General features: G+C 35.8%; 1 protein-coding gene across 1 annotated transcript in view; it reads left to right on the top strand.

The window, feature by feature from the left end:
• The window catches only part of LOC139115237 (acetyl-CoA carboxylase-like), a 73,174-nt gene that overhangs the window by 32,794 nt on the left and 22,813 nt on the right, over positions 1-17,567 (top strand). Inside the window, 15 exon segments of the mRNA XM_070677213.1 lie at positions 12-162; positions 607-710; positions 1,147-1,308; positions 1,833-1,907; positions 2,505-2,699; positions 3,273-3,363; positions 5,965-6,114; positions 6,988-7,176; positions 7,999-8,099; positions 8,805-9,018; positions 9,531-9,644; positions 10,417-10,620; positions 11,250-11,368; positions 12,094-12,117; positions 16,999-17,139. Coding sequence (XP_070533314.1) covers positions 12-162; positions 607-710; positions 1,147-1,308; positions 1,833-1,907; positions 2,505-2,699; positions 3,273-3,363; positions 5,965-6,114; positions 6,988-7,176; positions 7,999-8,099; positions 8,805-9,018; positions 9,531-9,644; positions 10,417-10,620; positions 11,250-11,368; positions 12,094-12,117; positions 16,999-17,139 — 2,034 coding nt within the window.

Genomic DNA, 17,567 nt, shown 5'->3' with positions numbered 1-17,567 from the left:
GCAATTATTAGAAATATGGTTGTTGCACTGAGGGAACTATCGATCATTGGTGACTTCAGAACAACTGTGGAGTATCTGGTGAAGATTTTAGAAACAGAAATGTTCCAGAACAATGAGATTGACACTGGTTGGTTAGATCAGCTGATTGCTGAAAAAGTTCAGGTTAGTAATTATCAGTAAAGATACAGATATGATCAGTATTGCAATGGGCCTGTTTCGCAAGTTCTGTGCTTGTTGGCTTAAGGTAATGTGGGTCTCAAGGACAGATATTTGAACTCTGAAACTTTTACAATTCTTTTCTGATCTACCACTTGTGCGGGCTCGTTTTAAAGCTCTGGTGTGAGAAAAATTTTCACTGTCTTCGCTTTTTGAAAAGTGAAAATTTTGTTTATCTGTATAGAGTTAACACGGATGGCAGCCATTTTTGAATTTCAAGTATCGGTAAATCTTGAGTAATTTGTTTCTCCAGTTATAAAATTTGCATGTTGACCTCCAATTTTATATCTCAACATGGTTTGAGACTTGAAGAAGAAACTAAAGGAAAACAAAGTATAACTAACAACGGTTCTTATTATATAAATTCTAAAATTGTTTTTCTTTTTTCAGGCTGAAAGGCCAGACATTATGTTAGGTCTTATATGTGGATCTGTACACATAGCTGAAAGATCTATCACCAACAGTTACAACAATATATATAATTCCTTAGAAAGGTTGGTACATTTCTATCATACTGTGTGTGCATAATGTTTTTACACTTCCGTGCCATGATTATGTTTATTGTTTCAATTTGTATGTCATTGTAAACAGGGTAGTCTGCAATCCCTGGTTCTCACATAAGTAGTTGTTGATATTGACAGTTTGTGTGATTCAGTCCAGTGTTTTTCTTTGAGTGTTATGCTCAGTTAGTCAATGGGATTTTAATTTGCTGCTAAAAAGAAATTGCTTTCTTTTAGGAGCACTTACAATGAATTTTGCAATTGAGGACGAGAACAAAAAAACTGGTTGCCATTAAAAGCAAACATAGTGAAAAAAACAAACACTTAAAGTTACAGCTATACTGTCCCTTTAATAAACTGACTTGTCAGCAGTGGAATACAACAGTATTGCTATATCAAAGGGTAACATAACATTTCGTTTTGATCTCAGAGGACAGCCGATATCACCAGCTGAGTCAATAGCCCTGAACTACATACGTGACGTGGAACTGATCTATGAGGGCACCAAGTACTTTATACAAGTCTCCAAGCAAGGACCCAACAACTACTTCCTAGTGATGAATGACTCCTCTGTTGAAGCTGATGTACACAAGTGAGCATGCTCAGTTCAATTAAGCTGATGACCAATCAGAAGAGAGGAAAGTTCTGTAAAGTGTGCAGTTGACGAATGAGAAATTTCTGTTTTAGAATGAAATTCAATAAAAATGGTCTGGATCATAATTTCAGTTCTCGTTCCGAAATTTATCAGAAATCTATAGATTGAAAAGTACCTTGGCGAAAGCAAAACGAGGAATAATGTAGTGTTATGTTTGTATCTGTATGCAGTCTTTATCAGAAAGAATGCCAGTGTGTGATAAAACAAAGGGGGCGGGAAGAGGGGTGTACAAAGGGGCTGTGAAAGAGATATCAATATATTATTATCTTGTTGTTTTTCTATTATGATTATTGATACTTTGGATTACATACCATGTCTGTATACAATTCAGAGTAGAGAGAGTACAATATATATTCTGATCACGGAGAAAAAAATACAGGTGCTCGTGGATATATATTCAATACGTACTAGGGTAAGAATGTTAAAAATGTTCTGCAATTGTTTGTCTTTTTTCTCTGTAGACTAACAGATGGCAGTTTGTTGATATCACATGATGGTCATAGTTATGCTACTTACATGAAAGAAGAAGTTGATAGGTGAGTTTGTGTTAACCCTGGAACCATAATGGTCTGGCCCAAAATAATTGTTATTAATGGTGATGATGGACTGATTTACAGGGAATCGGGGATGCATTGGATAATATGAAAACAAACTGCACTCTAAGATATGTATGCAGTGATTTTAGTCTGAGACTGTATGAAACTTTAGTTTGGCGGACAATAATGGTGTTTGGAAGATCACAAAAGAAATATTGCAAGGAGGTATCAGGTGATGTGTAGACAGGTATAATAAATTTTGGTATGTGGTATTGGAAAGCTGTATCTGATGGGACTTTAATGACACCATTCCACTATGCAAAGTTTTTGAATATTTTGTGTAACATGCTCGTTTCTAATATTGAGATTTTTTAAACAAGTGGAGAACACATTTTTCTTTTCCAGTGTTAGTTTGTTGTACCTGCTCACTTGTTTTGAAATGAGAATTGAAGTTTTTATCTTCGGTCTCTTTTTCAGTTTCAGCTCTTTCAATTTCCAACTTTTAACTATTTTGGCAGTTTCCTGTCTTTCATTTCATTCATGCATTTTGGTAGTAAAACTTACTGAATCACATCCCAACTTGACTTCATCTTGCAGATACCGAGTTGTGATTGGTAACAAGACATGCATATTTGAAAAGGAGAATGACCCCTCTGTGCTGAGATCGCCCTCTGCAGGCAGACTTTTGAAATACCTGGTTGACGATGGTGCCCATGTGTTTGCAGGACAAGCCTATGCTGAGATTGAAGTCATGAAAATGGTGATGACTCTGAGTGTTACTGAGAATGGATGGTAAGAACTAGTGTGTACATGGCATCTTACAACCCCTCACCACAGACTTAAGTATTATGTCTCTATTGTTTCAACAGGGTGGTTGGACCTTGGTACTGGGAAATAGGGGTGACAAGGTTATCAACTTTGATATAGTTCCACTAAGCTACCACTGTCTGAAATGAAATATTTTAGGACTAAAATATTAGTGTGATAGGCATATCCTGTACTGGTATTGTAGACATAAATGGTTTCGTTATTTGTACAAAATGCCTACAGAAGCAAATTTCAAGGTTTGGTGTCAGTACACATAAACTTGATAAATTAGATGATAATGACTTGTTTTATTGAGCAAGTTGGCCATTTTTCTGAAGATTACTGTGCGCAATTTTGTGAAAAAGTGATTGTATTTATTATTTAAATTTTGGTCAATTCATCCATACAGTGAAATACTCTACCATTTAAGAAAGAATACTGAACTTTGGGGATTTGGGGATGAGACAAAGTTGTGCAAAATACTAATGCCAAACAATCCTATGGTGTTTCAAAAAGCTACATGTAGAGTGAAAATTTCTATTATTTTTTTGTTTTCAGTGTTATGTATGTGAAACGTCCTGGAGCTGTGTTTGATCAGGGGAGTATTGTGGCAAACTTAAACTTGGATGACCCATCTAGAGTACAGAAGGTAAATGGTGTTTTTCTGTTTCCTGTTTAGTGTACAGTATAAAGTCATCAACATTTTCTGTGATGTTTTGTATCACATTTTCAAATTCACCAACAAAATAAATTGAATATTGTACACTAATGCTCCACACTCTCAAGTTCATGTTTTGTTAGTCCCCACGGACACCGTCCGGGGGACTTATAGGTTTGGTCATGTCCGTGCGTCCGTCCGTGTGTGCGTGCGTCCGTCCGTCCGTTCACCCAGATATCTCAGAGGCGCCTGGAGCGATTTCTTTCAAACTTGGTTCAAGGATAGTACCCTACCTCATACAGATGCACTTCGATTTGGTTTACAATGCGATCAAATTTGGCCGTGTAGAGAACTTTTTAGTTTTCACCTCCATAGACCCCCATGTATAAGGCAGTCCATAGACTCCCATGTATAAGCACAGGCAACCCATAAAGTATTACTGAGATTTTCACACTGGCACAGGCAACCCATAAAGTATTACTGAGATTTTCACACTGTTTTCTCTATCATTTTTAGTCCCCACGGACACCGTCCGGGGGGACTTATAGGTTTGGTCATGTCCGTGCGTGCGTCCGTGCGTGCGTGCGTGCGTCCGTGCGTCCGTCCGTTCACGCAGATATCTCAGAGACGCCTGGAGCGATTTCGTTCAAACTTGGTACAAGGATAGTACCATACCTCATACAGATGCACGTCGATTTGTTTTACAATGCGATCAAATTTGGCCGTGGTAGAGGACTTTTAGTTTTCACCTCCATAGACTCCCATGTATAAGGCAGACCATAGACTCCCATGTATAAGGCAGACCATAGACTCCCATGTATAAGGCAGACCATAGACTCCCATGTATAAGGCAGACCATAGACTCCCATGTATAAGGCAGTCCATAGACTCCCATGTATAAGGCAGACCATAGACTCCCATGTATAAGGCAGTCCATAGACTCCCATGTATAAGGCAGTCCATAGACTCCCATGTATAAGGAAGTCCATAGACTCCCATGTATAAGGCAGTCCATAGACTCCCATGTATAAGGCAGTACATAGGCTCCCAAGATAAATAAAAATTTAGTTTCTCATCGTATTCATATTGCAAAAAGGATGCAGTGACACAGTTTTTAGTCCCCACAGATAAAGTCCAGGGGGCTCATAGATTGGGTCATGTCAGTCCGTGAGTCCATCCGTTCACGCAGATATCTCAGACACTTTGACAAAATGTCATGTGACCTTGGTGACCTTTGACCTCGAATATACATATTTGTCCATAACTCAGTAACCACAAGTGGTAAACCTTTCATATATGGTATGATGGGACACCCTATGACGCCACATATTGTACCTCATTAATTATGTGCATATCTAATTTTGAGCGAGCCAATAGAGCTAGAGGTCAGATTTTTGGTATATATGGATAACTTAGCAATACAATTTTTTTGACAAAATGTCACGTGACCTTGGTGACCTTTAACCTCAAATATACATATTTGTCCATAACTCAGTAATCACTAATGCTACACCCTTCATATTTGGTATGATGGGACACCTTATGACGCCACATATTGTACCTCATTAATTATGTGCATATCTAATTTTGAGCGAGCCAATAGAGCTAGAGGTCTGATTTTGGTATATAGGATAACTTAGCAATACAATTTTTTTGACAAAATGTCAAGTGATGTCAATGACCTTTGACCTCAAATATACATATTTGTCCATAACTCAGTAACCACAAGTGCTACACCCTTCATATATGGTATGACGGGACACCTTATGACGCCACATATTGTACCTCATTAATTATGCACATATCTAATTTTGAGTGAGCGAATAGAGCTAGAGGTCTGATTTTTGGTATATAGGGATACCTTAGCAATACAATTTTTTTGACAAAATGTCACGTGACCTTGGCTCGTTAATTATGCCCATATATAATTGTGGGCAAGCCAATAGAGCTAGAGGTCTGAATTTTGGCATATATGGATTAATTAGCAATACAATTTTTTTTTCAAAATGTCACGTGACCTTGATGACCTTTGACTTTGAATATGTATATATATGCATAACTCAGTAATCACAAGTTCTTTACGCTTCAATTTTGATAGGATAATAGACCTTAAGATGTCACATCTTGTACCTCATTTATTATGCACATATGTATTTCTTGGCTGGCCAATACAGCTAGAGGTTTGATCTTTTTTCCCGATTTAGAACCATAACTTAGACATGCCTCTTGTTTCAAATTGGGAACAATGACATAGACCTATGTGTCCATAGATCTGAACATATACACTTTAGTGATACTTCTTAATGACCTCATTTCCCTGCCCCTCAAGACTAATACTCCTATTACAAGTGGGGACTATGTCATTGTCAGTGACTTGTGTGTTAAAGAAAAATGAAAAAGAAGTGATCTTGACACAATTTTACAAACTCAACAATGCAAATTTATTCACTCTTAGAATCTGATTGGACTGGAAGATCTGTCACACGAGGGCACTGCTTTCGTTTCATTACTTGGGAGTGTAAGGAGCACCCTAAAACACCTGATCTTCCAATCTTCAGTGCGCCGAAATTTTGTTCTCATTTTATCCCATAGGCACAGCCATTCACTGGAGGATTCCCACAAAATCAATCTGAAAATGAAACCCATGGAGCCAAACTGCATCAGATTTTCCAGAAAGCTAGGGAGACTTTAAACAATATCATGGATGGATATTGCCTGCCTGACAAATTCTTCAAAGCCAAGGTAAGTGTTCCAATACAAAGAGATCAACCATCAAGTTCCATATCTTTCATATCACTGAGGAATAAAATGTTGAATGCGGATTCAAAATGATATATAAAATTATCTTTCTTTAACATTTAGATTTCTCCAAGTGAGAGCAGTAAAGCTTGCAAAAATGTTGTACAGAAATCCCTATGATAAATTTAAATAGGAATCTAAGTCAACTCCACTTGCCTAACCTGGAATTTGCTGGACTTTAGTGACACTTTGATTGTAGTACTATTTACGTCCTGTTGTCCTGTCGAAATCCCCAGCAATCCTATGCCGGAAGAATTCCTGGCAATGTGGAAAGAGAAGTGAAAAAGTTGTTGACATCCTATGCCGTTTCATGATAATCCCATAAAATTCCATTTTGTACGGTGTAGTACAGCAGTCTACCGGTATATTACAGAAATTTGGTTCTCTTGGAATATAGAGGAAGTCACTGTACATTTTGAAGCAAGAATGTCATATCATATGCAAGATGATAAATTCATCTGATTATTGTTTTGCTAGCAAATTATTCAGAAATTTAAGATAGAAAATTGTTATATCAACATTAAGCATACCCTTGCAAATACTATAAAACACTCTGAATTAGCTGCCCACTTTTTTAGTGTTTTCAAATTTTCATTGCAATCAGCAGGTTTTTAATTTTGCTGAGAAGACATCCTAACCATGGTAACTATAGGAAAAAGTGTAAATTAGCTGAATCTTAAATTGGCAAATGGACAGATTAACCTGTAGCTAAATTTGCTGAAAATGGATGCTAGTGAAAAAGACATGTTTTACAAGTACATCCAGGACCATTAAACACTCATGATTTTATTTAGTCTTCAATCTATCTTTCTATAGTGTTCTGAGACTGTGGAGACACTGATGAGATCATTGAAGGATCCGTCAATACCACTGCTTGAGATGCAAGAAATGATCTCATGTGTCTCTGGAAGAATTCCTGGTAATGTGGAAAGAGAAGTGAAAAAGTTATTGACATCCTACAACAGCAACATTACATCAGTACTCTGTCAGTTTCCAAGCCAACAGGTAAGGGCAGAAAATTGTACCATCGGTTATCTAAACTGGTTTGAACCATTTTGAATAGGTATACACCAGCTTTCTCGAGTAAGACTTGTATGAAAACCTCAGATTTAACCCTTTGCACCCTGACCCCCTAGTACTCTATGACGTCATAGGACATTTCTGTCCGAGCCGGGTTCAAAGGGTTAACTTGATTTAACCAGTATGTCATCACTTGGTGTGCAGTTACTGTGGTAGTAACATGACATACAAGAACCGTACACCCAGTCAAGTACTGTGAATATGTGATGGTCACAATCTGTAGATTTCTGTATGCATCGCAAACTGCAGTATACGCCTAACACTGATAGTAACTGCTTTGAAATGTTCACTGCCAATAATGTAAACAGGCCCACAGTCACCATTCATAATAATGGGTTTGGGCCAAACATTGTGATAAAAGGGTTAAACTGTTGTTTGTACTTTGCCTTGGCAAACATTTGTTTTCATGTCTTAGTTGAAGGATCACTATGCTAATCGTGGATTGGAGAAGAAGACAACCTCAAATTTACCAGTGTCATGATTTGAATCCCAGGGTTAAGTTTTTCAGAAAAATGTTTTTACTGCCTTGACACAAAATGGTGCACAGGGTACAATTTTTATTGCAATTTTTCAGCAAAAAGGGGAAAATAATAAAAGATTTTAAAGATAAGAAAATTCTTTAAAATTGACTACATCAGTTTCAAACTTGAAGTGAAAGCTGTCAGTGAGACATAGAAAGCTTTGGTTTACTCTTTGATATCTCTTCAGCATTTGATATCCTATTTTTGCTAATATTTTAAATTTCAGATTGCCAATGTGATTGACAAACATGCAGCCACTTTGAACAAGAGAGCAGACCGTGAGATGTTCTTTATGCACACACAGGGTATTGTACAACTTGTTCAGAGGTATGTACACAACTCACATCAAACCTTTACATCATCAACAACAAAAGTAGTTTATCTGACAATTTTAATAAACCAGAGGAATGAATGGTACATTCTACTTGAAGTGTATGTGCTGATCTGTTAGAATATTTCCTTAAAAATTATAGTATTTGAAAAAAAAAATTGAAAAATCTACTCAGCGAACCAAGCTATTTGCGGCAATGCCACATTATTGAAGAAAGCGTATTACAACTGTCTCTTGTAATATGTGTAAACTTGGTTTAAAAATAGCAAATCTATTTCATACATCTGTTTATTCAGAACTTGATTATCTTCTTTAAGCAGGGTTAGCTTGTACACCCCAATTCCCTGTAAACAGGTCTACTCTCACTATTGATAACATAGAGTTTGGGGCCAAACTATAAATATTCGTGGAGGGGTTACCATTAACAGGCAGTCAGGGAAGAGAGGTAGTTGACAGAATGTGCATCCCCTGTTTGTGGATGAGAACTTTGATGGGAAAACAAAATCCCAAAATCAGTGAACAGCTGGTCAGTTTGTTTGATGTCTGGCTAAAATGAATACCAATTTATGCTAACTGGCCACAGAAATTTCACAGATGTTATTCCCAGTGAGGTAAGAATTCATAATAACTAGCTTGATTTCATTTGTAGTCTCTGTAAAGAATCTCATGTAATGAAGTTTTCTATGTCTTTTCATGAACAGATATCGCAATGGAATCCGTGGACACATGAAATCCATAGTACAGGAACTACTACGCATGTATCTCAAGGTGGAGATGCAGTTTCAGCAGGGTCCCTATGATAAATGTGTGATGGCATTACGTGACAAACACAAAGGAGACATGTCCACCGTGGTCACACACATCTACTCCCATTCACAAGTAGCAAAGAAGAATATGCTTGTCATCATGCTTATTGTAAGATATAGTCTGATACTTTTACTCAATCACAATTCTGTCAGGTCATGACCTTTACCCTTTCACCTTTCTAATGATACAGACAAGTGCAATAAATCAGAAAATGAAAACAATCAGTTGAGTTTTCAATTTACAGTATTGTGGCGTCCAGTGAATATTCATAGTTTACATATTTTATGATTACAATATTCTTAGTGATTTTCCTATTCTCTTCATGTAACTCTGCAATGCCTTTAACCCTTCACCCCTATTACCACCGTACTCAGGTCTTTATTTAATACAAGTAAATAACACATCTGAACCAAACAATTGTAGTGAAAAGGGGAATATGAACCCTTAACATGGATATTGTTCAGCATTTATCATTGTGATTATAAAAAAGTTGAATGGCCTGTCGTAAGGTGTTTTGAAACAAAAAAGAAACAAAACATCAAGGTGCAGTGCCTACCTAGTTCAGGTATGGTATATTATGGCAAATAATATTAATTTTGTATATATGTTATCCCAAACAGGATCACATTTGCGGTAAAGAGCCAGGTCTTACAGATGATCTGAGTGGCATTTTAAGTGAACTGACAACATTGAACAAGACTGAGAATGCTAAGGTTGCACTCAGAGCCAGGCAGGTGAGTCTTGCTGTAAGATTAGAGTCATTTTGTCCCTAATAATGAAAGCCAAACTTTCCAGGGCCAGTAATGCTAACTTTTGATGATTTTTGCATTGTTTATATTTTGTGTGCCGATTGCAAATTCTTATTCAACTCCCAATAGAGTGTTGAAACACCCACAATATTTAGCTTATCAACATTGCATCCATATGTGTAAAATGCACTGTGTTTGAATTCTAGTCTGGACTAGAATTCATATGTCAAAAATGGCAACACAGTTTACACATGTAGCCTACAGGCTTTAATAGCTGACCAGTGTCTAGTAAAAATAAAAACACTGATTTCACTAAAATATTTTAACAGAAATAGCAGGCTGAAATTTGTGAATGGCTGTTCAAATAGTTGTGCGTCCAGCTAATAATGGACATACTGCATGAATGAAATTATTTTTGATTGAAAGTACAACCCTGTGAGTGCTGTAATTTTTCCCACCAAAATTTTAGTGCAACATTTTAACAATTTTTATGAATTTTTCTGTAATTTTTTTGATTATTTTAGACCAAATAGACATCACATTTCATTGGCTACAGGTTTTCATCAAAATTTTGGCAAAAATCTGAAAAATTTTACTGGGGTGCATTTTATAAATGTAACAAAAGTTGACTTTTGCGCTCAAAGGGTTAATATAGTGAACAGGCAGTAATTTGCCCTGTATCTTGTAAAAACATGAACACGACTGCACATGATATATTCATGAATTAATGGCCAATAATTACGGTTTATTTTTGCAGGTACTTATTGCTGCACATCAACCGTCATATGAACTACGACGCAACCAGGTGGAGTCCATATTCCTGTCAGCCATTGATATGTATGGGCACCAATTCTGCCCTGATAACCTCAAGAAACTCATCATGTCTGAGACGGCCATCTTTGATGTGCTTCCTGGGTTCTTCTTCCATAGCAACATGGTTGTCAGGATGGCTGCATTGGAGGTATGAAATTACAAACTGTTATTTTCTGTGTGATTTACTATAACCTTTAGCCCTGACTTCTATTTTTGTTTTTGATGGTACCTTTTTATGGAGTAATCGTATGGTGCTATAACGCGAACACATTCTCTGAAGAAAGAATCAAACAACTTCAAATATTGCTGAAATGAATGGTTTGACAAAAATCGTGCTAATCGTAGAATTCAGCAGATTTTGTCTGTTACATTGTTTATGACAATAATCCCTATGCAGGGAAGCTCACCTTATTATATATTAATGTAACTATAGTACTTTGAAGGTTGCAAATTGTACATGAACAGGTTCAGCTTGGTTTGACAGACAGGCTGAATATAGTGAATGGTTGGACATTCAAAGATACATGTAAGCAATGGAGAGTACAGACATATGTTATAATAAAAATCATTCTGCTGGATTTTTATCTTTTCAGCGTAATTCTATCATTCTCAAATGTTCAGGTATGACCTCCTCAGCATCATATAAAATGCAGATCAAATTTTGCTGCCAGAGGCTTTGTTAATTAATTTACCAAAGAGAACTAGATTTCAACAACTTTCCAGTATTTTGTATCTTTGTAGCAAGCCATATGATTTTCTATGCTTTATCACTATCAGGTGTATGTAAGACGTGCCTACATTGCCTATGATTTGAATTGCATCCAACATCATCAACTACAAGATGGCTTGTGTGTTGTGGAGTTCCAGTTTATGTTACCTACCTCACATCCCAACAGGTAAGTCACAGTAATCCATGGTGAACAGAATCACATACCATGCGACCACTACATTGTCACAAACTCTCATTTAATCCAGCAGTCAGTAAATATTGTGATTAGACCCATCAATATGAGGTTGACATTTCTCTGTGTGGAAACTTACTTAGAGCCAAGTTTTATTCACAATTTTTTATAACACAGCCAATGCTGCTTTTGGCTCTACTGAAAACTTAAATATGAAATATGTGTAGTACCCATACAGTTAGATTAAGATCAAGTCCATTTTCTCACAATGTTATTCCCATAAAGACAAAATTTGTCATTTATGACATAGAGGGCGCTACTACAGAAAGACTAAATTGTTCAAGTAATCAGTAAATTTTGCCAACACTACAAAGCCACATGATGTGAATTGATTATGAAATTGGAATTTTTAAAACAAAATCGAGTAAAAGTCACTCAATGAAACATATGCATGTACTTTGCATCAAAAACAATCACAAAAACATACACACTCAGTTTAAGTTATGAAACCCCTGTAAATTGCACACCATATTATGTATTAGACATTATGTACCATAATATGTAAAATACTTCTTTCTTAAACCTTACTGGATTCAAACCTATTTACTAGTTAACTGTTGAATAATGACAAACATTACTAACCATCCTAGAAGTTTAGACAAGCATCTCCATGTATTTTCTAAATTCTGTGTCTTTCATGTCCATAACTGTCTTCACAGCCAAGCTACATTTCCTCGACTAAGGTATGATAAGTTAAGTCTGTAATGGTAACATCTTGATCACATTCAGCACAGCATGGTGTAGACTTTCAAGCTAAACTAAATGGGATACCACTGATAACTTCCTTAGAAAATTCTGAGCGTTTGGCAGACTTTTTAGACAAATTTATTTTTGCATGCGTGGCTGTTGTTGCAGCTTGTAGTCTGAGCCATGAATCAATGTGACTTTTAGTATCCATTGTAACACTAGCAGGTTTTATTTTTGTCATTTTTGCAGAAAATGCAGACAAATATTTATTTTTGCATATCAAAAGAAAAATGACGTCATTTGCAATCAGCGCTATTCTAAACTGTGATAGCAAATTTTAGATCCCAATTTATTTCATCAAGAGATTTGCAATATTTTGTAAGGTTGTGCTCCATGTTGCAAATGAGTTGAGTGTTCCGTTGAAAGCGGGATTAACATCACCTTCATTCTTAGATGTTGTTGTGTTGTGTTTTTTGTTGTTGTATTGTTTTTTTCTGTTCTTGTTCACCCCGTGTTGTCAATGCTGTAATACTAACCCAATGAAATGCAAGTTTCTTACAATACTGTTATCAGTGGTATCCCACACCAAATATCAACTGCTATTGCTTTTAGCCATTGCTAGTTCAGCTGATTGAGAAAATGCACATTTGCACATGATTATCTGATCAGTTAATTATTTATATTATTATTATGATATTTATTTTATATCTCACGGTTAATATTCATTCTTGATTCCATAAATTGATTTGCCCTGTTCTTTTCTATTAGTAATATCCATAACTATATTTTAAGAATTGCTGTAACATTGCATGAAATTCCTGTGAAAATTTATTTCACAGTAGTGACTTGTTTATCAGCCGAATATTGACATGATATTCTTTTTTGTCCTTTTTACATAACGTACATGTATAAAGCTACACTTTTCTGCACAGAAATATAATATGGACTGATGTAAATAAACTTAGATGGTGAAATGGCCATACCAATAAAATTAGTTTAGTTTGGTTACTTTATCAGCAAGCACTACAGCAACAGATATATTTCAGACTGAAACTACCAGTATATACAATTTTAATGTCATTATGTGTCCTAAAAAATTTTGGTCACTCATGTTTTTGATAGCCAATCTGTGATTTCCAGTTCAGGATACAAAAAAGAATGCCACCAAATTTGTATAGTACTTCCAATAATCCATGCATAAACGTGCGGATGTACAGTATGTATATGGTGATGGCGTTAATAAATACCTTGCTATATGTAAAGCTGAGCATGAATATCAGACAAATCATGGAACACATATAAGTACCGGTAGTAATGCTAGAATTCTTGCAGTTAAAATCTTTAGTTTCATAGAACATTTAGATCTCATCCCCTGAATACTATGGATTTTGACATGTGCATGGTCGATGTTGCAATTACATGACTTGTCTATTTTTAGAGAAATATTTGTCCAATATTGTACCCTAGATTTGTCCAACATTATACCCTTCATCACAATATCAGGTTTGTTTAACCTCTATAGATCCTCATAATTTTAGATTTACAAATAAAACTATCTGAGAGTGCATACTTGGAAAAGGTATTTCTTGTCCTGGTTTCCAAAGCAACATTCCTTTTTAGCTCCGCTGTCAGCGACGCGGAGCTTATCAAATAGGTTGATTTTCCGTCATCGTCTGTCGTCCGTCGTCGTCCGTCGTCGTCGTCGTCTGTCGTCCGTCGTCCGTCGTCGTCCGTCAACAATTGCCTTCTCCTCTGAAACCGCAAGTTTAATTGCTTTGAAATTTTATATGCAGTTCACTTAAGGTGACCTCACTTCAGTTTGTTCAAATCGTGGTGAAATTTGCATATTTGTATTTTTGGGGCATTTTTTGGTGTTTTTGGTAAAAAAATCTTCTCTGAAACCGCTCGTCCGATTGCTTTGAAATTTGATATGCAGTTTGCTTAGGGTGACTTCAGTCAGATTTATTCAAATCGTGGCGAAATTTGCATATTTGTATTTTTAAGGCAATTTTTGTCATTTTTGGTAAAAAAATCTTTAAAAATCTTCTTCTTCAAAACTGCCAGTCAGATAGCTTTGATATTTGGTACATAGGTCCCTAGGGATGATCTATTTCAGATTTGTTCAAATTGTGCAGAAATATGCAAATTTGCATTTTTAAGGCAATTTTTGCCATTTTTGGTCAAAACATGTGTTTCTCAAAAAGTACTGGTCTGATAGCTTTGAAATTTGGTATACAGGTTTCTACAGATGAGCTAAGTAATATATATTGAATTTCTGATGAAATCTGTAATTTTGTATTTTTGGGGCAATTTTTGCCATTTTGGTCAAAAAATGTGTATATTCAAAACTACTCATCTGATAGCTTTGAAATTTGGTATACAGGTTTCTACAGATGAGCTAAGTAATATATATTGAATTTCTGATGAAATCTGTAATTTTGTATTTTTGGGGCAATTTTTGCCATTTTTGGTAAAAAAATGTGTATATTCAAAACTGCTCATCTGATAGCTTTGAAATTTGGTATACAGGTTTCTACAGATGAGCTAAGTAATATATATTGAATTTCTGATGAAATCTGTAATTTTGTATTTTTGGGGCAATTTTTGCCATTTTTGGTCAAAAATGTGTATATTCAAAACTACTCATCTGATAGCTTTGAAATTTGGTATACAGGTTTCCATAGATGAACTAAATGATATTTATTGAAATAATGATGAAATCTGCAATTTTGAATTTTTAGGGCAATTTTTCCTATTTTTGGTCAAAAAATGCGTTTCTCAAAAAGTACTTGTCTAACAGCTTTGAAATTTGGTATACAGGTTTCTATAGATGGACTAAATTTGATCTTTTGAAATTATGATGAAATCTGCAATTTTTACTTTTGGGGGCAATTGTTGCCATTTTTGGTCAAAAAATTTATTCTCAAAAACTACTCATCAGATAGCTTTGGTTGACATGTTCTTAGGGATGATCCTATGTGATACATTCAAAGTATGATGAAATCTTCAATTGCATATTTTTGCAGCTTATTTTAGCCACTTTTTTCTGGCCACTGCATGGAGCTATCAAAGATTTCCACCCTTCTTCATCAACATGTGTCTAAAATAGTTATTCTCTACATAAACACAGCGGAGCTATATCGGCCGCTAGGTCGCTTGTTTCCACAATATTGTACGTTCTATGTCAGCATGTTTGATTGCAAGGCATGTAAAGTTCTAGTTACTTTTGCTTTTCAATGATGTCAAAACAAGTTATATAGTTTTGTTTACTTTTCAACACTTTTCTTTGTTTGTGTATTTGTTTGTTTATGCCTTAAGATTGGACAAAACGTCTCTTCTAAGGTCTGTGACCAGTGCAGACCGCCTAACTCATAAAAATTGGTAGGGAACAATCATGTCAGTGTTTGCATGCACAGCTGACATGTAAAATCACCATATTCTACTTTGCCATTTCTTATTATATTTTGGCAATGATTGTTCATATTGCAAGGGCATTCTTTCATGCCACGGGTGGCAAAGTTTTAGTATCATGAAAATCATCAGCTCTGAGTCCTCATGTATTGTTCAGTAATATAGGATTAAATCTCATCATTGCAGCTGCTTATTTCCTCAAGTGGAATGCTGGCTTGAGTGATAATGAATATTTATTTGCTTTTAGGTGATATTGTCATGCCTAAAATCAACATATGCAGCATTTTATTTGGAGCAATTTCAATATGCATGCGGTGCATACATAGGAACATCTTCAAATTCTGATGATATGGTCACAGGAATTAGAATCAGCAACATGAATCAGTTGTCATTTCCATTGATATTTTAGATAACATACTTTATGAGAATGTTACTCTCCAGTTGTGAATACTTGGCATGGCAATAATTTAATCGCATAGAAAGGTGTTTAATCAACTGCAGACTTTCCCTGTAATAGTTTTGTTTCATGACTACCTGGTTATTACCTACATTGTACGCACATTTCATCATAAGTCTTGTTTGATTTCTACTTTTCTCTCTATGTTATCTTGCATGATCACAGTACCTGGTTTATACTTGTACGTGAAAACTTGAAAGAGAGAAAAATGCACGTTGTCGTATAAGGGTCTGACAAATAGGCAGTGGTTGATGACTTAGACACCAGAAGTCAAATTTGTCTGTGTCATGCCCTCATGTGTGCTGTTTTGATTTTTAGACATTTAGTCAAATTTTGTGTTGAAAATCCATCACCAGCATAGCTTTTTGTTTCCCCAAGTTATCTTAGACAGAGCCATCTATTTTTTTTAAATCAACTACCCATGATCAAAAATAGTGGTCTTGATATCAGCCATCTTACTCAATTTGACTTAAAGTGTTAAATCTATCATTGTATCATACCGGTATATTGATGGTGCAAATACAGCAATCTGATTGGTTGAGACATGAAAATAAGTGTGCTTCATGATACAGCACAGTTGGAACAAACATGAGCTCTCAGCTAGAGGAAAAGTCCGTATTGGAAGTTTTGTGCCAGAATTACAATATACTGTTATGATGTAATAGAAATAAACCACCTTAGCAATTGGTATACCTCTAGGTTTTGATAATAACTCCATATTTGCACTTACTAATGCTCATGCATATGTGTTTTGAATCGGTCAAAATCTTGCGGTATACCCTAAAGCTGAAATCCAACAAGAAACAAGTGACCCATAGTTAAGGTCACCATGAATACATTTGCATGCAAAAATTTGCATAAATCAAACTTTGCATGGCAAGCCACCAGCTCAAAACTTCCACACCATCGACTGCATGTCTATGCATACATATACCTTGTTATTCAGTCTCTTTTCTTTCCTTTAAACTTAATGATCTGATTGTATCCTTGATTTCCTACTTTTTTCCAGGATGATCCAGCATCGGCGTCATGAATCTCCGCCACGTGTTGCCAGCATGAGTGACGACATGGTAGATATGGAACATCTACCTCCTCCGTGTCAAAGAATGGGTGTTATGTGTGCCTTTGATTCAGAAGAGGACTTCCAAAAGTAGGAATAAACTTGAATTTATCCGATAAGTCAGAAAAATATCATAATCTGTGGAGTATTGTAAGTTCTAAACAATGGCACCAATATATGATGCATCGTAACCTTTTTACAACTATGGTTCGGTCTGAAACCCATTGTTATCAATGGTGACTATGGACTGGTTTACGGGATTCAGGGGTGAACAGGTTAACAATCTTGTTAATGCTTGCTTATCATGAAAAATGTTCCTAAACAAGACCTGCTTTATTAAATGCGGATGATGTGAATTGGAATTTTACTATAGTCTTGATAGATACGGTAGTTTTCAAAGATCAGTTTTCAAAATTTCCAAAGCTTCACATTACAGCCATAAGTGATGCTCAACAGCTCAGAATTTCTGAAAGACATCCACAAATTCTTGAGAGAGAAATCACTTTATTGTTTTCTAT

This window comes from Ptychodera flava, chromosome 2 (assembly GCF_041260155.1).
Source record: "Ptychodera flava strain L36383 chromosome 2, AS_Pfla_20210202, whole genome shotgun sequence".
Classification (NCBI taxonomy): domain Eukaryota; kingdom Metazoa; phylum Hemichordata; class Enteropneusta; family Ptychoderidae; genus Ptychodera; species Ptychodera flava.
The sequence above is the reverse complement of the archived record's forward strand: the minus strand, read 5'-3'. Positions and strand labels throughout refer to the sequence as shown.